The sequence below is a fragment of the Idiotropiscis lumnitzeri genome, chromosome 9, assembly GCF_059441095.1.
Source record: "Idiotropiscis lumnitzeri isolate Australia: NSW breed Sydney's pygmy pipehorse chromosome 9, RoL_Ilum_1.0, whole genome shotgun sequence".
Taxonomy (NCBI): Eukaryota; Metazoa; Chordata; class Actinopteri; order Syngnathiformes; family Syngnathidae; genus Idiotropiscis; species Idiotropiscis lumnitzeri.
This window is the reverse complement of record NC_142399.1, coordinates 14,613,949-14,636,693: the sequence shown is the minus strand read 5'-3', so window position 1 is coordinate 14,636,693 and position 22,745 is coordinate 14,613,949. Positions and strand designations below refer to the sequence as shown.

Genomic DNA, 22,745 nt, shown 5'->3' with positions numbered 1-22,745 from the left:
CTAATTCAGATCCTATTATAATTCCTGTTTTGCATAATAAGTGTATTGCAATATGAGTTATGTATATAGTTTTGGAAACAAATCCGCTCATTCAGTGCAATACAAGTGGCCACATCAAAGAAATAAAGTGGGGAAGCAAAGACGATTGAAGCTAACAAAATACATTACACACTTATTAAAGTCATTTTCACTTTGCCTTCTAGACCTGGGCAAAAACACTCACATTTCCATTGTACTCTGAGGTAGGCTGTGTGGAGCTCTTTTTCCCCCTTTGTTAACTTTGAAGTTAGCTGAAAATGTATATAGGTAGACTAGGGTGGCATCAAATAATCAGCAACTTCAAAAAGCATGCTGCCACTTAGCACTCCTAAAGCTAATGTCCCCAAGACATTCGGAATGGAAATTATTCAAACTCATTTAGTGGCAGCAAATTGGTCTAAGTTCAATCAGAAAACAGACTGACACTGAATAAGAAGTGCAGCCTAATTATACTTGTTTGTCAAATGAAAATTTCATTTGGGCAGAAATGAAACCTCGGAGCCAATACTTTTAAGGTGAGCGCCGAATTGTATTATCAGCTAAATGCAGTAAAATCCATAATCATACGATGATAATGAAAAAGGAGCCAGTGTTAACATTCAGGCTTCCGATGCCCCGGGCATATGGTGATAAAAATTAAGTACCATAGTCCTCTGCCAGGCACGCTGACACCCGGGCTGGTCTTTAGCCTCTTAGATGCGTTTTTGCATTTTAAAAACTTTATCAAGCTGCCGTTGCAATGTGGAAAATGTCAACGTGAAATGCACTGAAGGCAAATTGGAATTTCATTAATAGTAAAATTATTGCTTTTGACTGATGTATTACCATGCTTGTTAAGAGCTAGAGAGTGGAACACTTGTCTGTCTGGATGGCATTTGCTCCGAGTTGGAGATCAACAAAAAGTGCCAAGACAAAAGTTTTAGGAGATGAGGAACATCTCGTTCGATTCTAAGTGTTGTTTTTAGATCATTCTAACTTGGTTGAGATTTTGACTATCACATTCATGTTGAGGTCTTGGTTGTATTTAAAATGTATTTAAAATTGTAGGTGACTTTCAACATGAGTGGATTTGATCTTAGCAACAATATCAAGCGTAATCTCTCATAGTATCACAGCACATATGGCACATGGAACATGGACCAATTCATAAAACCTGGGCTGTTTATTGATTTTCCTTGTAATCCTCTCAGCGTAATGTCGTCAGTGACATAGGAGAAAAAGGTAATAGCTGGATAACAGGATACATTTTATTTCTGCAAAAATGGGACAACAGATTAGCATAAATAAAAAAGACTGTGTTTGATAGTTTGCATGCATGCAGCTCAAACTGAAAAGTGCTTTTATAAATGTTAACTTGCTGTCATTTAGTATAATAAAAGCTAATAAATATTAGATTTGACACAGTATCAGAGCGTCCTAACAGCATTACTTGACTGAATTTGATGTTTTTAACATAATAAGCATTTTGCATCTGAATATCTTGACATTTTTACACATTTTTACTATAGCTTTATGCATGCATTAATGCATTTATTAATACATAGCGTACTATAAACACCAGAGACTTTGCATCAAGAGCATCAATCCAGTCTTCACAGTGCAGGTGTTCACTTCTGCAACTGTAGTGTATGCATAAAAATAAACAAATGTGCTAATTTAATGCAGTAGGACATATTGTAAATAAATCAGGACAACTATGCTATTTTTAATGCAATGGAATTATTAATATCTAACAATAAATTCAGTAGAAATAATACAGTAGATTTTTTTTTCTAACCTAAACTGACATTTTTCACATTCGCCCATTCACGTTTTTTTTGACTTATTTACTGTTTCTTATAGCTCAAAGACATGGTCCTCATTTTACTTGAGCTCTGCTGAAAATGAGCACTGGCAGAAGCCTCTTGCAAACAACATCGATATCACTGATCAGATGGTAAATTCCAGTAAGCCATTTCCTTCAGCGTGGTTTATCTTCAGCGGTCAGTTTGCAGAAGTACAACAGCTTACAAACTCACACCATGCACTGTGGACATAAGCTTTGATGAACTGACAGCTAAAGCCTATGGATGTTATATTTCACAGTTCATATCAGCTTTTCGCTGCTTGATGTATTACTAGAAGTAATATGAACAAAACTTAGTCACTCACAATAGTTTAATGCTGAGTTTTTACCAGTAGGTGGATGAAACCTTTTTTTTTGTTGTTGAATAATTCCTTCATTACTGTTCATTCCTTCCTCATTAGTGTCACAAGTCAGAATATTACTAGTGTTCCGATTTTGTATTTGCTGTCATTTAAAACGTTTTTTTTTTGTCATTATAGTTTAATGACTGACCCAATGATGTTTGAAGCAAACTTGTTTCAAGGGACATCTTTCAAGCAGTGGTCTTGACGACAACAAAGAAGAGTACATGTCAGGCTTGCACCATGCAGCGAATGGATGCTTTACATTTGTAGTGGAGCTCTGACCTCTTGTGCTTTTTAGTGGAAGTGCACGCTCAAGATTCTCTAAAGCTTTGTATTATTCTAAAAAAAAAAAAAAAAAAAATCAGAAACCACTTGGAGGTTCATTTTCTAGTCCGGCCATAAAAATGTGTTTGATAGAACCCCCGGGAGACTTCGTTTAGAAATGGTTCTGATCAGGCTATAGAAACATTCCTCCAGGAAGTCTCTGTGGAATTGCGAAGGAACATTTCTCACAGCGCACAAGTCAGTATAACAAAGCAATGGATATAATTCGTGGTCAGATATGATTTTCATTGATATGCATTTTAAGTGGTTCTGTTCTTCCATATGGTTTAGGATTTTTGCTGCCTCTCATCCCTGACTTCGCTTCATTTTCTCAGTCACCCTTTGCTGCACACTGTTGAGACAAATAGACCACAAAATATACCACAAACCTACAAGAATGTATGCCGATAAATAACAGACATGTTCAAAGTTCTACCCATTATTGTTGTAATTACTTAAGCAGACAAACAGTCTCTTCTAGTACGGTGAAACAATGGAATGCTCTGACAGAATCTCTGAGGCCACGATACATTTTGTAAACAGAACCGTTTTAATAGTGTCAAGTATCGAAGCTGAAAGAATTCTACAGGGATTCTTAATAGATAGAAAACTGGACACATTGCTGTAATTTGGTTGTCAAAACATGACTTTCGTTTGAAAAATGCTGCAAGAATTCTTTCTGACTAATACAGCATTAGTTCAAATTTTTGTATCTATAAGATTGTGTTTGAAAAAACATTTTAAAATGAACAATGTGCATTTTTCAGCCAAAGAAAAATAATTGACATTATTTGCTAAAATCATAAATGTGAGGTTTACATAGAAAATATTCATCAGTATTCTTCTACTGTCACATCAGCAACGTGCTTGGTGGAATGCCTCCTATTCCCTTTGCCGTTGTGAATTCATCACATGAATCCATCTCTGTCAACCCAGCGAATCCTAATGAAGCGGAAATGTGTCACATTTGCTCCACAATGAGGATAACTGGCAAACTTTGTCAGGAAAATGAAACTATTATCTTCAACAAGACGAGCAGGGACTCAATATAAATAAATAAAAGTTGCACTTATCTAGTGGACAGTGTGATTACAGAGCTGACATCCAAATTGACTGTCTTATCGTGTTGTAGTGGTTTTCAGCTGAGTGGAGACTGTAGATGAAAGCAAAATAATCTTTAAATAGTAGTTCAAGATGGCTGCTTGATAAGTTGTTCCACAACAGTGTTGATCAATGAAGCATGCATTCACTATATTGCCTATTTAGATATGTGAGATAAACTTAACTGGTCTTGTAAATGATTCATAAGTTATATTTTCTCTCACTATCTCGCAAAGATTTGATTAAATGTTTTGGGAAAGGCACATTTTGAATATAGACTATATTGTCTTCTATATATTTCATTACAAAAATCCATACATTGCTTTTAAAGTTATTTTTAATTTAAAAAAACTTCGCTAGATTGACACTATTTTTACATTCTATTGTGTTTATTGTTTTCAAACCATTTGCTCCTATCTGACCAGACTGTCATGTGACAATGAAATGTCCATTCTAGTCTATTCGATATTTGATTTCTCGATGTACATGTTCATCCCGGCTTGATGGTGTGCTATAGCGCAGCTCCAGATTTGTGCAAGCTTGGGACGAACGCATGTCTACAGCCCCTGAATTGAATTTGCTATGCACTCGTTCGACAACGTTGTCAGGTGGGAGTCGCGCTGGTGGAAAATGTCAAAGCTATTTTCCTCTTTACCAGTCAATGCATTGCTTGCTTAATAGTAATTGGATTCTTATCCTTCTGTTTGCTCATCATTTCCTGCTCCTACTTATTCCATCCCTAAAACTCCATTTAAAGTTTAATAACATTTTAGAATAGTTCCCATTCAAGTAAACAGAATATGATTACCTCGATGGATTGAAAATATATGTCTGACGCCAGTTTATGTGATTTATTTATTCAAGGGGCCCCAATTGAAGATGGTTTAAGGCAAACAAATGGCTGCTGTTCCTTTTCTACAGCAAAGGGATTTTTTTTTTCTTGAATTCTTCATGTTCTAGTAGCATATCAGTGAGGACTTAATGGCAGGAAACGCAAGGAATGAACACTATACTTTCTTCCGACTTTTTTTTCTACAGTGGAGTGCTTTGCTTCGTTACTTAAGATGTTTGTAAAACCAGACAGTACTTTTAGTAACAGCAAAACAGTCGGAGGCTAAAACTATTCTGTGATCGTTTTGAATTTCTCTTTCTATGCCTCTCATTGTGTTAGAGGACCTTCCTCATGCAAGTTCTTGCCAGCTGCTTACCAAATGAGGTTATAGTGTTTCCCTACCAACTGTAAATTTCAATAATTTGTTGGAGGAGCCCTCTCGCCATCACTTTATCATACTATCAATGACGACTCAATTTCCCTCTGCTGCTCCGTCTCAAACCCTGACCCCCCCGGCCATATTACAGTCCTGTAATGAAGTGCAATGGAGTCGTAATTGGTCCGCATTATACCAGATCAGGTAACATTAGACTTATTTTCTTATCACAATGAGGCCTGCTGGTGACTCTCAATGAGAAACCAAACACACTCTCTTTCTTTTGCAGGCTATCATCCAAATAACATTTGAACCAGAGACCCACTCACCATTTCAGTTTTCCATTTCAAGATTGCAGTCTGTGTCTTCAGATTGGGCTTTATTTCGACTTTCCTCCACTTTAAAAGGAAAAAAAAAACACTGGTTGAGGCAGTGGCATAAACTTGGAGCTATTTCAAGATGTCGAAGTACAGTAAATGAGAAGGTCGGCAGGTTTGGGAGGGGCACTTTAAAAAATTCTGCATGCATAAATGCATGTAATGAAATTACCCGATACCTGTTGAAAAAAATAATAATATATTCCTTGTATTATAATATTAAACTGATGTAATTGAATTACTTTTGGATTACTCCAATACAAAATATGTAATAAAATAAAAAAGTAGTATCATTGTATTAAAGTAATGTACGGAACTTGATTACTTTTAATTACTTTTGTTGTGTTGCTGTTAGTTGGTGACACCAGCAAGACCAGTTGGTCACCAGCTATCACGAGCTCCTGACTGATGGCTCACCCCATAGAACAGGTTGCCCAATGACCGAAGGTTCGGATGTTCAAGGCTGGGCTTTTATATTTGGCTTTCACCGCTGCTCTTTTACTTTGTTGGTGGCACCAGCAAGAGCAGCACCGAAACATAATAAAACCATGCTGATCTAGACTGCTTTTTGTTTTGTTTTGTTTTTTTTAGCCAAATGTTTCCTCTCATTCTTCTCTCATACATCCTTATATTCAATATCTAAGCATTTTGTCTCGCTGTGCAATGTCAAAGGCACGATGCATTTCGGGGCCACTGATGATTTATATGAGAAAGGAATTCATTTTTGACAAATTTGAAGAGTTTCGGGGGAGATATGAGCGTTTGCTAATGAGCTGTATTGTTGTGCAGTACTGTAAAACTGTTTAGAAAAAGGATCTTAGAGTTTTATGCATGGTTTGGCATTACCAAAGCACCCGCAAATTCAAAACGTTAGAACTGTGAGGCAGACGTGCTAACCAGTTGTTCATCATGCTACAAATAGAGAGAGAGAGAGAGCCAGTGTAGGGCTAGCCGCTAACACCCCCATGTGAGACCAGTAGCAGATTTTTAACCAGTCACACTTTTTTCAGTAAATGTTACAGTATTTAAAGCGAATTCGTACTTTAGTGAATTCAAACAGTCACCATCCATTCCATTTGAGTCATTTTTAAATCAGCTGTTTTTGGGAGGACCAACATGTATCCAGTGGCCTGTCATTTCCCTGAATGGTTAAAAAAAACTTTCCAGAGGATGAGCAATGGTGGGCCGTTTAGCTATGTTATGACCAGTTACATATATCCACTTAACTCTGGAAAATGTTGCTTGACCCGCTAGATTGAAAGTGGACAAGGGCTCAGATCAGAAGCGCATTAAAAATGTAACCAGTTGTAAGCAAAACTATGATTGCAAAAGTCACAAAGTTACAGTATTTTCTTGTAGTAGCTTTTAGCGATGCGGCTCGTGGAATTTGTGCCCTGAGAAGCAGGATGTCAGGTCTCACTTGTGACCTAACACAGTCTTTCGCAAAGTCACTGTGTGTGCAAAGTTAAATAAAACAAAAAACAGGATATTGGCTAACAAGGTTAAAATATTGGAGCAAAATATTCTCTTATTAAAGTCGGGCTGTGGGGATTTGGCTTGAGCCACCTAATAGATAGTGGTTTTCAAGGAGACCAAACAAAAGGTAACTGGACGGTCATGCATATGGCGGCTAATAGTGGGGTTTGAAAAAATTAGGGGATTCGTTTTCGACAGGAAATTGTTCTTAAAGACGGGTCATGGATCACCCTGTTCTTCATAGGGAGCTTCAAAAGCCAAAGAGTGAACTTTTGCTACAGTCATTAAAAGGTCTCCATGGCAGAAGGTCAAAGTAGAAACCAAACTAATTGTATAACTGGAGAGAGGCAAAGCTAAGTAAATTGATGTCACGGCCGGGATTTATTGTAAGGCAAGTGAATAAGCTGTCTTTTGTAACGACAGTATTAGGAAACTTTGATTGAGGCCATTGCAAATATGCAGGTGATGCCAAAATACACTAGACAGGCCTATAAATGTTTAAGTGGCTAGCGAACATCTTTTTTGGGTTTGATTTGATGAGTGTACATGGTTATGTAAAGAAGTTCTACAAGAAATGTGGTGGTTTGGTGGTTGGATGGTGCCAATTGCTGTTTTGGGTATGACCTCAGAATCCTGAAAGAGTGCCAAGATCGGGTTATTCAGTGCAATGGCTGTGATCATCTATGATTACTGTGTGTTCACTGGCATTCAGGCTGTCCAGATACGGGTATACATCAATCTGAGGAAAATGTTCCACTCGTGTAGCCTGAAACACTTTCGACCAGACATAAATAAAAATGTGTTTTACCTCAGAAACCACTTACAGTCCAAACCTTCACCCATTGTTTAGATTGAGGCTTTCACTTAGCTTATTTGTTCCGATGTAACCAAGATGTGATGAGAATGTATTTACTTAACGATTTTATGACATTGAGTAAATAAGATGTAATTGACTATAATAAGCAGGTATACTAAGCCAGTCATGGTAAGCTAAATAAGGCATGCATTGCTTTGGGTCAATGCTTCAAAAATGACATTCAATTATTTCGTTAATAAATCTTGTTATAATGATCTACAGCACTGGAAATAATAAATAAATATATGGGTATATATATTTATTTTCATTTATTTATTTATGTATTTATTTATTTATATAATTTTAAATGCAGTGTCTCATGATTTCTTCATACAAAGTGTCGGTGAAAGAAATTAAGAAATTTCACTAGACTGAGGTAAATGATTTTCTGCTGCCCTCTTGTGTTCAAATTAATGTAGTGATTTACCCTGGCAACAAGTTACTGTTTGTTCAGAAATTCACACACACTTACACGCAACTCTTTTTTTATTGATATTATGTCATGTATTTTTATGGTTATGATCTCTTTTGTCATTGTTTTGTAAACATTGCACAGTACTGATATATTATCCTTCAGCTTTTACTGGCCTGAATGCCTTTAATTTAAAAAATGATATTTGCAATGATATCAGCATATTCTGCATTTCTTTTTTTTTTGTTGTACCACTGTTGCATGAAACCCTTTGAATTTTGGGAAATGAAAGAAACAATTGTGTATCTGTTTGAGTCAGTGGTGTGTGCGTGTGTGTTTGGGGGGGTGTATAGAGGAGGGTAGGGGTGTGTTTGTGTGTGTGTGTCCTTGCTCCCCCTCTCCATGCCCTTATTTTGAATAATCAGGCCTCCAGAGGTGACAAGGTTTCACATAATCACTGACGTGTTGCACATTTTAGTCATGACTGCGGTACATTTCTCACTTCTTCAACTGTTTCAGGAAGTGGGCGTGAGTCGCTAAAATCAGGAAACTGAATGTTGCTATTGATACAGCGGCAACGGGCGAAAGCTAACTTATTCCTGTTTGCAGAACTACGCAAATTCGCTTGTTTAGGAGGGGAATAAAAAGACTATGTTCCTTGAGGACTGAGTTTACACACTTTCAAGACACCATAACAATGGCAGAACAGATCTCCTGTGGGAACTCAGGTAAAAAAAAAAAAAAAAAAGAAAACAAGTATTTTATGTTGTCATACTCAAATGTGTTTAATTTTAAGAAAATAGTTTGCTAATCTTCCTGTATGAGCACAACAAAAAGGAAGAAAGACTTTCAGCCCTCCTTTGAGGTTCAATTCCTGTCAGTCGCTTTCCTGTCTCACAAGTCCATCCGTTGATGGCGCATGGCAGCAGCCCATTAACAAATACATGTCAACTCACTCAGCACTGCCATCATTGGGAACTGTGATGAAGGTGATTACTCGCGTTGGGTTTCTTGCCCAGTTAGCAAGCACAGGGGTGAACTTGACCTGATTAAACACTTTAATGAGTCAAACTAAATTACTCTGACTGGTGTTGACACAGTGCTGTGTTTGTACAATTCCTTGTGGACTCTCTGCACCGAAATAGCCAACAGTTTGGACATTTATGCTCAAACCACACTCACCTTGACATTCCACAGCCGGACAGTTGGTATGTTGTCAAGCATTACCATGATAAACACGAGCAGCAACTACATGGAAATGAACGCATAATATCGCCAGTGTCACATCATTAGCATAATATTTGTGATGATTACAAGGGTTGTAATTAATTTGACATGGTTTGGCTAGATCATAGAGGGTTAGCCGCAAATAAATACCAACGCTTGCAGTTTTATTAAGTGACATTTACTACATACTCATGATATAAAAACACTGTACATTTTGTAGCTTCAATTATAGTCTAAAAAGACTGTATTTGGTGGCGGTAAGCAAAGTGAAATTTGAGAGTAAAATATTCCGCGAAAAATATTTCATCTGAGAATATTACGCGAAATATTTTACTATTAAATTTTACTGTTTATTGGGACCAAATACAGCTTTTATAGAATAAAATGTATTATAAGAAATGTACTGTGTACATTCAGGTATATTAATAATATAGTGTTGTAATCAAAGTAAAATTGTACTTTAGGGTACTGGCACCATGGTGGCATTGCGGCACATTTGCCTCTTAAGTCAGAATTTGAGGATTCTAATCTTGGCCTCATTGTGTGGCATTTGCATGTTGTCCCCTTGCTTGCTTTTGTGTGTAAAGTTAATTGATGACTCTATATTGTCCAAAAGTGCATCAAAATTTGAAGATGGAGTCTGTTTGCTTCCAAAGCGCGGTTGAAGGTCCCTTAAGCAATGCCCCTTTTGCGTCATGTTCTTCGCAACGTCACTTCTTACAGTGAACTATATATTTTAGCTTAAGTTTATTCCAGGTAATTTGTTTTACATTTCTGTACTTCTGGACAAAAAGTCAATGAAGGTATACTGTACTTTAAATCTACTAAACAAAATGATCCAACGTATTCTATTTATGAGGTGAACCATGAATAAAATAAAAGTTGTTTATTTTTTTATTCTACAGTTAATTCTGCCTCCCTTTCAACACCTCAGCTACTAATTCTGCACACTGCTGAGGCGCAAGAATGGGCAACATATTTGCAGCAGATCCTGGAGAAGTCCTCCAAGAAGTTCCACAAGAGCTCAATTTTGCTTTATACCATCGGCCCTGCCGATCAGCTCCATGGGTACTCCTTTGAAAATTTCCACAGCTTCAAATGTGTTGTGCTGCTCCTCACTAGCGGATTCATAGACTTCATGGCTGAGCCTGAGCTACATGGAGCCCTTCAGAGGCTGCTCCGCCCATCACACAGAGTGGTGGCGCTGTTGTGTGGCGTGTCCGAAGAAGATGTACTGACGGCTGATGGCTTTGAAGATTGGTCCAGTTGGAGGAAACTGCATGCTGAGGATGACCCAGATATCTACGTGTCAGCCATTTTGGAGACCATCGCTTACAGTAGGCCAGCAGCTTCATATTCTGGTTATCGTTATTTGTCTTTATACGGCGTAATTATGCTTACATCATCGTTGTCGCAAATTATTTTTTTTGCTGATATTTGAAAAAAAAAACACAAAAAAAACAGGAAAGGGTCATGTTTCAAGATGTTACAATACAATACACAAAATACTGAATCACTAACAATAAAATAAGGTCCACTTAAAAATTAAACCTTTCTAAAAATAAACCGCTTATCATGTTGTGGTTTAAGACCGAGTGCACACTGTACCATACTGAGAGCCATTTCATAATTTGCCACTTGCATGTGCGTAAATTAGTAAGGCAAAATATTTGCCTCACCCCTTGGTAATAAAAACAAAGTTAACTGAGTACCTCTCAGATTTCATTGAATAATTTTAATTTGATTCATTTTAAATTATTTTATTTGCTTGTACATTAAACTAAAAAATTTGCTTTAACTGCAGTTTTTATGTTCTAAACCTGCTCGTTTAGGTCCATTTTAGTCGATTGTTTGACTGTGTAGTTTTTTTTTGGTTTTGTTTTATGAAAGGCAGGCTTCAGGCAGAACATGTGACCAAATACACAGCCTCAGAACAGCTGCACGTCCCACGAGCCTCCTCAAGTGAAGATCCCCTCACTGCTGAAACACAGGAAGTGATGTCAGGAGAGTGTCGAAAAAGAAACTTGAAAGATGATGAACATGCGAGCATGCGTCTTTCACTAACCAAGGAAATGAGTCCACACTCACACATCAACTGCATCACTGTTCAACCAAACCGACTTCTGTGTGGGGTAAGCATTGGTCATTACGTCATGACACCAACGGAGGTGTTAAAATGGAAGTTGTTCCAGACATGCGCTGTATGAGGTCCATTGTTGATTCTGTTTGTTGCTCAGGTGGAGGAGAGTGTTTTTATCATCTTTAGTGACAAAGTAGATGATTTGTCATCACCAGAAGTGGAGTTTTGTTCTGGAAATAAGCGGACAAAAATAGTTCCATGCACCGTTGTAAATGAGTACACAATAAGTCTCACTGCACCGAGTAAGTCATATCGCACTTCAAGTCCTTGATTGTTTCTTCACTGACGAATATTCCAAATTTAAATTTTGTATTTTAGCATATCAGCCAGTTCTCATGACAATCATTGGAATTGTGTTGTGATCTGTAATCAGCGAGAAACTGGCTCATTTATGGGATCACTTGAAAATGGTTTGAAATCAGTCAACAAATACATCCAGGATCACATTTTGAAAATACTCTTCTACTAAGTAATATGATTGCTCTTTTACTTCCTAGAAATGCCTGCAGGGGAGGTATCACTCACCCTGTGCTCTAACCAATCACGTATAAGCTTGAAATGTGTCACATATTATACCAACATGGGAGAAGTCGGTCGCTGTCTTGAAAATGCTGCAGATCCCATAAATTTCCTCTGCCAGGTGAGATATTGGATTATTTATTTAGTCCTCATGCCAGTCTCCTAGATTTTAACATGTATGCTGTTTGTTCTTTGTTCTTCTCCCAGGCCTTCAATTTAACGTCCGATTCAATTGAATCTTTGGACAAAATTTTAACAGACTCAATCAAATCCAAGATGCCAGCATGTCTTCAACTTTTTGGGATCAGACAGATAGAGGAGCAAAATATGGCAGCATGTGAGTGTTACAAACCTGTTCTTGCTACTCTGTTCCTTGAAAGAAGCCCACCACTTGATTTGTTATTTTAGCACAATTAAAATGAGGATTTGCGTATACACATCTAAGTCATCTTGGAGTGTCTCTGATTAGTTGCATACAATTTCATGCAACGGAAAAATGATCTTTTTTTTTTTTTTTTTTGCAAAGATAAGCTTAAAATACAATATTTTTTGTAGTGATCTACCTAATAAGAGTGTTTGTTTAGCTATAGAATGTGTAGCCCTATGTAACCAGATAATGCAATTTTGTGTCGTTATGGATACATAGGATGTAGCTGCAATGACAAATAAAAATCAAATGATAATTATTTTATAGTCTTCGCGAGGTCAAAGCTCTCAATTGAAATATAACGCAGAGTACCGTCATAAATGTATGTGCCACTTTCACAGCTTTTACGAGTAAATCCTGCAACTCACCCACAAGGCTAACGAACATTGTCTTTTAGATAAGCGCAGTGAGGAACTTCCCACTTTGCTCCACTTTGCCGCAAAGTATGGCCTGAAGGAGTTGTCTAGCTTCCTCCTTCAGATTCCTGGGGCGCTGCAATCTTACAGCGTGATGAACAAGAATGGAGATTATCCAAACACACTGGCAGAAAAGAGTGGTTTCCCAAATCTTCGACAGTTCATTGATGAATTTGTCGTAAGTCCTATAATTGTGTACACACACACACACATATATATATATTAATCTATATAAATCTCTCTCTCTCTCTCTCTCTCTCAATATATATATATATATATATACTATATCTTGTTTCCTAACAAATGGAGCAGACTGCAGATATGCTCAACTCTCACAACGAAGGTCCAGACGAGAGTACAGAGGACTACGAAGAGATGTCATCTACCAAGCACTCAGGTTGTCCCAATGACATGTATGAGTCAATGCTGGGCATAAACCCTGAGTGTGCAGATGATCTATGTAATTACACACTTTATTTGATACATTTTGTTGATATTAGTACAAAAAAGAATTTTCTATATATTGGATATATGGGATCTGATGTTGCTGCTGTGTCTGTAGATGTAGTGATGAATGCTGTAGAGGAAAACCCAGAGGATGCTATGTTGAGAACGTTTTTTCAAGGTGAACATCCTGAAAATGACAATCTTGAATAGCAATGATGTAAAATATACAAAGTATGATACATTACTGTCTTTTTTCTTTCAGCAAAACCTCGCAACAGTCTAGGCCGGGATGAAGGCGCGCAACCTCAATGTGAGCAAATGGAAAACGCAGAGTCGACTGAAGCTGATAATGAATTCGACCCATACAACGTCTCTAGTGACGACATTTATGATACTTTGGATGAAAATAATTGCCACAATGCAGCAGTCCTGTCCCGACCACCAGCCCCGATCCCAAGACCAGAAATTGAGCCTGAACCTGAAAAGCCTGTAACCTATATTTCAAAAGGTACTTCACAGTCATTTATTAAACCGACTGTAATTTTGATCCTGTATGACACCACTAACTCAGTACTTTGGGCAGTATTTTCAGATAAAGCTACGTCCCAAAGTCAAACCATGGAAACGTACCAGGAAGGTAAACAAACTGAGTTCAGCGGAATTTCTGAGATCAAAAACTGTCTGCTGGTCAAACTCGATATCGTTTGATTTTGAAAGCAATTCCCATCAATCTGTTCACCCATCCAGTTCCTCCACTCATTTTAGGTCGCATAACGTTGAGACAACTATTCACGCTAACAATCACACTTTGACAATTCAGTTTCAATGAATATGTCATGCATTTCTTGGAATGCGTGGGAAGCTGAAGTACCCGGAAAAAAAAGCAGAAGATTTGCATCTCAAACCTTAAAATTGTGAGACATACTTGCTGAGCACAGGCAACATTGATGCCTAGAAAATACAATTCATCTGTTCCTAAAGTTTTAGCCACCATCATAACAGCTGTAAGAGTCATACAAGTGTAAAAATAAATAAACTGCTGTGTCATTAAAACTAAAATAAAAACAACTCAACCTACCGTGGCCATAAAAAGTTTTTGCGGCATCAATAATGCGACCAATAGGAATCGTTTCAAAACGGGTAAAATAAATAACTGCACAAGTATGAACGCCCTTTTACAGCTGTTCAGTTCATCAGTCACATTCAAACTCCGGTTAAATTGGAATAAGCACACACCTGCCACCATTAAAAGTGAGTCGGATCAACCCCAACTGAAGTTCACGTAGGCACACACAGTAGTTTAGGTTTTGCCAAATAGAGCGTTCCATAATTAACAAGTAATTCTCCACACCTGCAGCTCAATCTGCAATGGACCCCCCCATACCTGTATACGACTTTTTTGCTGGGATGAAGACACCCGGTCAGAGACAACTCATCACCCTTCAGGAGAGGGTCAAAGTGGAGGAAATTACTGTAGATGAAGCTGTCCATGAATTCAAAGCTTGGCAGCTGGACCATGAGAGCAGAGCCAGCTCAGTGCGCTATCAGCAGGTAAAAGCGTTGCCATGTGTGAAATACTCATTAATAACCAGTAACTGGCTCCATCTCCTGCATGTCTGCTTCTTTCCCTCAGGATAACCTGAGAAGATTACGAGAGAGCATCAACAGGCGTCACAATGAGAAAGAAAAGGCAGGGAAGGATCTTGGTAATATATGCCGTGTCTTTATGGGGGTAGAATGTAAAAAATATACCATTTGGTTAATTGTATTTTTTTTTTTTTATTTCAGTCAGGAAAGTAACATTTTCATGATTATGTGAATAAAGACACTCTATGATGCTGTGTGACTCTCATCAGACTACGAGATAAGTGCTCCGCTGCAGAGAAACTCCTTTTGGGGAGCGACTGTGACATTGGAGTGTAGTGTGTATGACGGAACACCCAGAATGGTGCCTCCCTCCCCCTCAGCTGCTCAGTTTATCCAAAGAGGAAGCTGGAAGACGGGGAGCACATCCAGTACATCTAGTGGGTCATATTGTAATGCTTTTACTTTACTTTTACTTTGGCTCAGCGGTTTCTCATGTTTCCTTGTAAACAAAATAAGCACCACTGGTTACAATGTGTTTTTTAGCTTGTAATCAATTCAGTTTGTTTGTTTGTTTTTGTTTTTTTAAATATATGTAGGACCAAAATTTAAAAAAAAAAAAAAAAAAGGGAAAACTCAAACCTTTAATAGAAGTGCATTTCAATGGGAAAACAACCCACAAAAAATAATTCTCTCATATCAAATCATGTGTGCCACAATTATTAGCACCCACTTTTGACACAACAAACAGCACCTAATCTCATTTCACAAGCCGGGAGAATACAGAAAGAGGAATCGTAAACCATTCCGCATTGCACAATCTCTCTAAATCATCCTGTGACCTGGGTCCTCTCCAATGCACTCTCTTTAGCTCACTCCACAGGGTTTCCATGGGGTTGAGGTCTGGGGACTGACATGATCATGGAAGGAGCTTCTGCGATAAAATATATTTTAAGGCTTTTAACACATTTCATCAGGAGTGCTGATATTCATGGAGGGCACTGTATAGCAGTATAAAAATGAACGAATGGCAGTAGTGTCAGTGAAAATGAGTGTCCATATATTTTCAAATACAGTATATTTCATACAATATCATTGGTTTGTTGGATTTCCTTAGATTATGTATGAGTATCTAATGTCATGAACAGTGAGCATATGTTTTCTTTTACATGAGGCACTGAGAGCAACAGACTCAGCACGCACAGCTACAGCAGCGGCACAGAGCCAGATTTCGAGGTAAGCCCAAAAAGGGCGGGAAAGCGTTCACGTTATCTTTATTATTATTAATTTCTTAGTCCATGTTATAATTACAACCCAGTATTACGTATTTTGTTTTGTCCAAGGACACCTTAGAAAACCTTCCTCTTCCACCAAGACCTCCACGGCTTTCTGATGCTGCTCCACTCATTCCACCCAGGATTCCTCCACGCAATTCACAAAGGTCAGTGTGTCCATGAATTATTGCATAATAAAAAAAAAAAGATGTTTAAACAGACACTGAATACTCCCAAAATATACTTGGGATACATGAGCAGAATTTACTGGATACCACATGCAAGTGTTAGGACACATGACCAGAATAAAAAAACGGAACATGCGTAGTTGCTGCCAAAAGGGCTTCCACTCGCCCGAGAAGACGATACTGCTGGAGAACGTTTCGTGTGTGGTGTGTTGGTCATTCAGAGCAATCTTTCCCAACCTTTATTGAGCCAAGGCATGCATTTTACCTAAAAAAAATCTTAACAGCACACCATCAAATAAAACTGTTGAATGAATGGCAGCAGGTGAATGCTCAGGTTTATTTTATCTTCTGCCATCTTCTGCCTTTGAGTGATAGCATATATATAAACAAAGAGTCATGTAATAATTTTGGCACAAATCAAGTGAGATTTACTGTAGCACTTCTGATGAGCTGAGTCCTCTTGGGTTCCACGGCACCCTGTTTGTAAAGCGCTGGGCTTGTGCACCCCAAGCTCAGTTGTTTTATTCCATTTTTCCATTCAGAATATTTTATCCCAATGTTTTATGAACGAATGCATGGATGACTTCTACAGGATACGATCTTATGTGCAATGTAATCAGTACCGCATATCAAACCATTCGTGTCCATCTGAGCCAAGTCACAACTATCCTCACATCAAGTGGGAATTGATCGCATGCAAGTCATCTATGTGAATCATTGATATAGGCGAAGTATCCCTCAATTTTTACGTAACATACTTTGCCGAAATTATCCAAATTTACTTAAGTTGTCTGAAAATGTTTATTTATGTATTAACCCCAGATAGCATTCGTCGCCTTTGTATTTGTTTATCTATACGTATATGCCAATGACATTATTATGCAGGTCGTGACATGCAGGACAATTCAACACTCCTCCACTAGATGGCAGAAGCTACAATTAAGCTGTCGCCTTTGCATCCAATCACCCATCCATTTTCTATGCCTCTCATCCACATTTGAGTGAGGCAGAGGCACCTCCAGAAAAATGTTCATAAGGTTTTACAAATGGGGGCACTTAAAATCTTGGGGTGCCACACCACGAGTCCAAAACAGTCCAGTTATTATTTTGAGTTCCACCACTATTCAGTTTTATTGTGTTTTGTATATATTAGGCATAAAGTGTACATTTAACAAAACAGCAATGCAAAGCAAAGCAGGTGCTGGCAGATACAAATATAGTAAGTATGTATATAATAAAAGATACGAAGCACATACAAAAACAATCCTATGTGGTCGCCCCTGGCCACCGCCAGGTGGCGCCATTGCAGTGAGGTGGAGCCTATCACAGTCGACTTTGGGCAACACGCTGAGATTCACATTGATGGACAATTAAGAGTCTTCACTGACCCTAACATGCATGTTTTTGGATATGGGAGGAAACTTGAGTACCCATCGAATAGCCACAGAAGGGAGAACAATTCAACTCCACACAAGGACAGCAGAGATTCGAGCATCAAACCTCACCAAGTGAGAGGCAGACACCCATGCTGTGATCGAAAGATAACAAATTCAGCATCCTGGCGCCCTCAGTGAAGACTTCGCTCACTTTGGTCCTTTACTTCAATCAATTTATTTATTTTCTTATTTTTTAATTCATGACTATTAGTAGTAGTGTTGCTGGTGTTTTATATTTGTTTTTTTGTTTGTTTTTTTTATTTTATATACAATACTGTAGTTTGTTCCCGTCGTGGTTGTTCATCTATAGTGCATTTCAAATATGGTTGAGTTGTGTTGACATGAGTTGAGCATACATTTGCCTTGACACAATAAAGATTGGGAAACATTGATGTTGGGTACAAGAGGCATACACTATAAGAAGAACAAACTCACACTTTCTGTTAGTTTCCTTGTCATCTGAGGGGTCCCCGATCTTTAAAAAAGAATTTAAGTTAGATGTGATATGTAACATATGTGTAAGTGTGTGACCTGTGTATAAAGTCTAGCCCAGGACAGCTTGTATATGATGACCAGCAACACAAATTATGAAAGACAGGTTTAATTGATCTGCACACTCTGGCCTGGTTGTACGGCCACATGCAATACATAATAAAAATAAGAATGATAATTTTTTTGTTAGGGAATTTAGAGTCTTCAGTGAACATCATGCATGTTCTTGAAATGTCAAAGGTGGAGAACCCAGTCTCAAGTTTGAGGGAACGTGCGTGGAGCCCACATTTGAACCAGACCTCAAAATTATGAAACTGATAGTTTTGTTAATTAAATGGTCTCATTCTCGACTACAACTGCAAGCCAATGCACATGCTATCTTATCTTGTCTTACAGCACGTCAGATAAGATGTCGCACGAGCGCTACGTGTCCTGCCCGACCCGAGCGCTTCCTCAAAGACCACCTCAAAGACACACCACGTTGTCTGCTCCTCCTGTTCCACGTCGACTGCGGTGATGGGCAGAAGTGAACTTCTTGTGTTAAATCAGGGTTCAATTTGTGTGCTTTTTTTATGCTAGAGGGCTGAAGAGGTTAGATTGGCAGCTCTTCAGTCCAAAAAAAATAAAATAAAAAATAGATGACTTCCTAGTCATTTTCCCGTCTTCTAATTAGTTGTAAGCATCGTACAGTACATTTTACATCTTGTTAGGTGTGTCTGAGCGGCATGAGGTTTTGTTAATGAGCTTATGTGAGATTTTATTTATTTGATAGATAGACAGGCAGACTTTGGGGTGAGCCCACCAGTCAAATGGCGGGGCACATGTACACAACCGTTCATACTTACAGCCACATCTATGGACAATTTACACTAGTATTCAGTTAACTTCATAGCATGAATGTTTTTGGGATGTGGGAGGAAGTCTGAGTACCGGGAGAAAGCATGCAACCAATTCACAGGAAAGCCGAACTGTGAAACACTTTGCAACCATTTGGCCTCCGTGCTGCCCATTAATCAATCTTGTGAGAGAAATTAAGTTGTGATAGCCTCAGTAGTCGAACATTTATGGCATTTGAACTGTACCCATCTTAAGTTCAGTGTAGAAAACGTCTATTGATATGCATAATTGTTGTATTGCACATTAATTGCGCTTTGCGTTTCAAGACATTCAATGAAATAAATACAACGGCAAGAATACAACGGCACATTAAGGTGTTTTTTTTATGATAACATAATGTGGTCAAGAAGACTTGACAATGTTATGATTAGTGTTCATTTTCTATGCGAACTAGTTTAAAATTCAGTTCAGACATGTTTTATTAAACCTTTTCAGTTTATTCTAAGTTATTTTTTTGGGTTAGTCCATTTTATTTCATTTTGTCTATGTGTTACTACAAACCATTATTCCCACAATACTGGTATTTCCCTGTTGCAGCTGCAAGTTTCACCCTACTATTGCATAAGGAAAAACGTGTTACTTTAATGTTCTTTTTTAAATGGGGAATTCAGGACTGTAGGACCTAAAACTTTTTTGTTCATTGAATCCATTCAGGTACAACACTGGTTATGATGGAGACGACTTGTAGAATACTTCAATTTGCCTAATTATTATAATTATTATTATTATTATTATTATTATTATTATTATTATTATTATTATTATTATTATTATTATTATTATTATTATTATTGTTGTTGTTGTTGTTGTTATTATTATTATTATTATTATTATTATTATTATCATTATTATTGTTATTATTATTATTGTTGTTGTTGTTATTATTATTATTATTATTATTATTACTTGACACTTAAATAGAATGAAGTAGAGCAAAAAGTCAGGTGGGGGCGCTCCATTGCCAATTATAGGCCACTTCAGAGTAGACATAAATCCTGATGTGACCAAAGAGTGGGCAATCTGTAAATTATGCCACACAAAATTGGACGACGTTTCGCCACTTTCGAACAACTGATTGAAACTTTCACATTAAAACACAATCTGCACTGCATCTTTGCTGGATGCTTTTGTTGCGAAGGGCTGGCAACTCTGCTGCAGTTGACGCAGCCGAGGCTTTGTTGCGTGCGGCGCATGCGTGTGCGTGTGCGTGCGCGTGCACGCGTGAGTGTGTGTGACGCGCAAAAAGGACGCTGGTAGACGAACAGAAGCCATCCGAGCACAGTGCAGACTGCACGAGACATCACAACACTGGATTATTATCAGCAAATACAGGTGAGCACGTGTTTTCATTGCTAGGATCATTGATAAGTGTTTATTTATTGTTATCTTTAAAATTGTTTGAATTACCTTGCCAAACTCACTCTTTCAATGTCACTCTTAACAGCTGACTTTGTAGGACTGTCTGTCGCTAATACTGCAGCAGCTTTGGCTGTTTATCATTAAATGTCAAATCAGCTTATTTCATCCATCCAAAGCGTTTCTGTGACTCCGTTCTGTCTCCCGGACAGTCACTGCAGCAAAAGCACACATGGAACCAAGCAGCCTTTAAGTGCCGCATCCCCAGCAGAGCCCATCCATGACTTTATTGCCCGCCAATGACATTAATGACATGATTCATCACTGCATTCTGTTTGCTCACTTGTTAGATTAGACTTGACCTGTCGTTGGTACCATGTAGGCTTTAATGGTGGGCAAATTTTGAGCCAATTTGAGAATGACAATATGTGGTTGCAGGGACTGCATGGGGAGTCGCGTCTGGAACATTACTTCAATAGTCCACACAGTTGAACATTGATAGAACATGTTGATTTAGTGGCGCTACTGAAATGGTATGGAATTAATATATCAGCAACGGCGTTTAGCTCGCCAGCCCACAGTTCTGAGTTACATTTGTGGCCTTTCTGCTTGGAGTTCTTCACACACCATCTTCCTCCCACATTCCAAAGACACACAAGTTTAGGTCAACTGAAGACTCAAAAAATTTCCATAGATGAGGTCAATGGTTGTTTGTCTAAATCAACCCTCCAATTGGCTGTTGACCAGTCTACGGTGTAGCTAACCAGCCTCATACCCAATGTCAAATGGGATCGGCTCTCACAAAGACAAGTGATATAAAAAATGGATGTATGTTCATGTATCGTTGTTACTTTTCAGACTATTATGTGTGAGTGAAAATGTCTCAACGTATTTTTTTTTTTAAGTGAGGTCATTGTGCCCCTCTTTGCAATTGACTACAATGGATTGATTTATTGCCAACTCCACGCCACCTCTGCTTTTCATTACAACTAGCAGTATTGATGTCATAATGTATATGGTCAACACTGCCCTAATTTGATCGTTGCCATGCATATTCCTCTTCCTACATTGAAGTTTCACCTAACAGTGTTATATTAGTGCATACTAGTAAACCTCGTATAATGTCAATACTCCCTGTTCCTATTGACACAGGCGGCCCAAATGTTTAACTACATGCTCTCCTAGGATAAACAGCAATATGTGACATGACCAACTGTCACATTACACACGTGAGTTTAAAAAGGCAAAGACACATACAAATAAATGAATGTCAATCCCTTTGTAGATTAAATTAAATATGTTTGTCAAATGCAACTTGAAGGGTAACTTTCTTCCACACCTTAGACGAACAGAATAAATCGCCTGCTTCAGAAAAATTCAAATTTCCCTCAGTCACTGTTTCCGCACTCCCATTCACAATCGCATGACTAGATTTTTGCTTTCAGTCCAAGTGATGTGCGTAACATGACGCGACACGGGCTTAATAAAATATTAACCTCAAACAAATAATTAATCAAATGGGACTGAGGACAGATACAAGCCAGACTTTTTTTTTGTGTGTTTGCCACATTCCCACGTTCACCTTATGTAAAGATTGGATTGCTAGTTTATGTCGCACTACTGGCCAATAATTTGGGACGGGACAAGAAGTGCAAGTTAACTTCCAATACGCTGCCATTTTTTTCTCTCGAGTCAACTCTACAATCCCCTCAATTTAATATGCCCTAAGAATCCGGATTTGTGTTTCCGACTTATCTCTCTGATACATGTTCAACGTAAAAAACATAAACATTTAGTTTTCCCCCTCCTAGCAACAAATAAAGCCTCTTGTTCTTATCGCCTGTTTGGACAGGATTACTGAATTTACTCCAGAAGAACAAGCCTTCTATCTGCTGCCTATATCTATCCAAAAAGCATTGGTATATGAAACCGTATTACACGCTGATATGCTGTTTGTCACACAGTATCTCTCGCTTGCTACTGTGCTGACACTGACGGTAGTGCATGTAGCAAGAGGACGACAAGCTGTTTGGCTTCCAAGTATTGACTTAGTGGTAACACGGCAGTGCAAAACACACAGACACTTGCTTGCTTCACAACATGACATGAGAGGAGATGTGAGTGTTTACACAGAGAGGGTGTTCAGTTTGCATGCTGGGTAGCCGCTGGCTTAATCGCTGTCCATTTTGTTACACCAAGATCCGGAACTACAAGTTTTACACTCTCATATGCAATTCAAGTCAAATGTGTCAGCTACTGTCGAAGTATTCTTGGTATTTTTTGTCTAGTTCAAATGGTTGTGTATTGAAGATTTTTAACATTCTATATCTTGTTTTTTTATTTTATTTTTTTCCTTTTA

General features: G+C 38.2%; 2 protein-coding genes across 3 annotated transcripts in view; both read left to right on the top strand.

Annotated features, from left to right (window-relative positions):
* Window positions 1-8,550: 8,550 nt before the first annotated feature.
* On the top strand, window positions 8,551-19,092 carry pik3ap1 (phosphoinositide-3-kinase adaptor protein 1). 2 transcript variants are annotated; one of them, XM_088304900.1, is made up of 17 exons: window positions 8,551-8,711; window positions 10,116-10,547; window positions 11,101-11,342; window positions 11,448-11,592; window positions 11,848-11,990; window positions 12,077-12,206; window positions 12,694-12,890; window positions 13,025-13,172; window positions 13,275-13,337; window positions 13,422-13,667; window positions 13,743-13,796; window positions 14,517-14,710; window positions 14,793-14,865; window positions 15,016-15,183; window positions 15,918-15,979; window positions 16,087-16,184; window positions 18,530-19,092. In XM_088304900.1, exons 1-17 carry the CDS (start codon window positions 8,681-8,683, stop codon window positions 18,648-18,650), a joined length of 2,547 nt encoding a protein of 848 aa, XP_088161026.1. In that variant the 5' UTR covers window positions 8,551-8,680; the 3' UTR covers window positions 18,651-19,092. The 2 variants fall into 2 exon arrangements, with proteins under 2 accessions (XP_088161026.1, XP_088161027.1); XM_088304901.1 differs by having other exon boundaries at window positions 16,062-16,184.
* A 1,252-nt stretch (window positions 19,093-20,344) lies between these two features.
* sorbs1 (sorbin and SH3 domain containing 1) overlaps window positions 20,345-22,745 on the top strand; it is a 40,798-nt gene continuing 38,397 nt past the window's right edge. The window contains exon 1 of the mRNA XM_088304258.1: window positions 20,345-20,362. The gene's annotated coding sequence lies outside the window, so the exon portion shown is untranslated. The remainder of the gene's footprint in view (window positions 20,363-22,745) is intronic.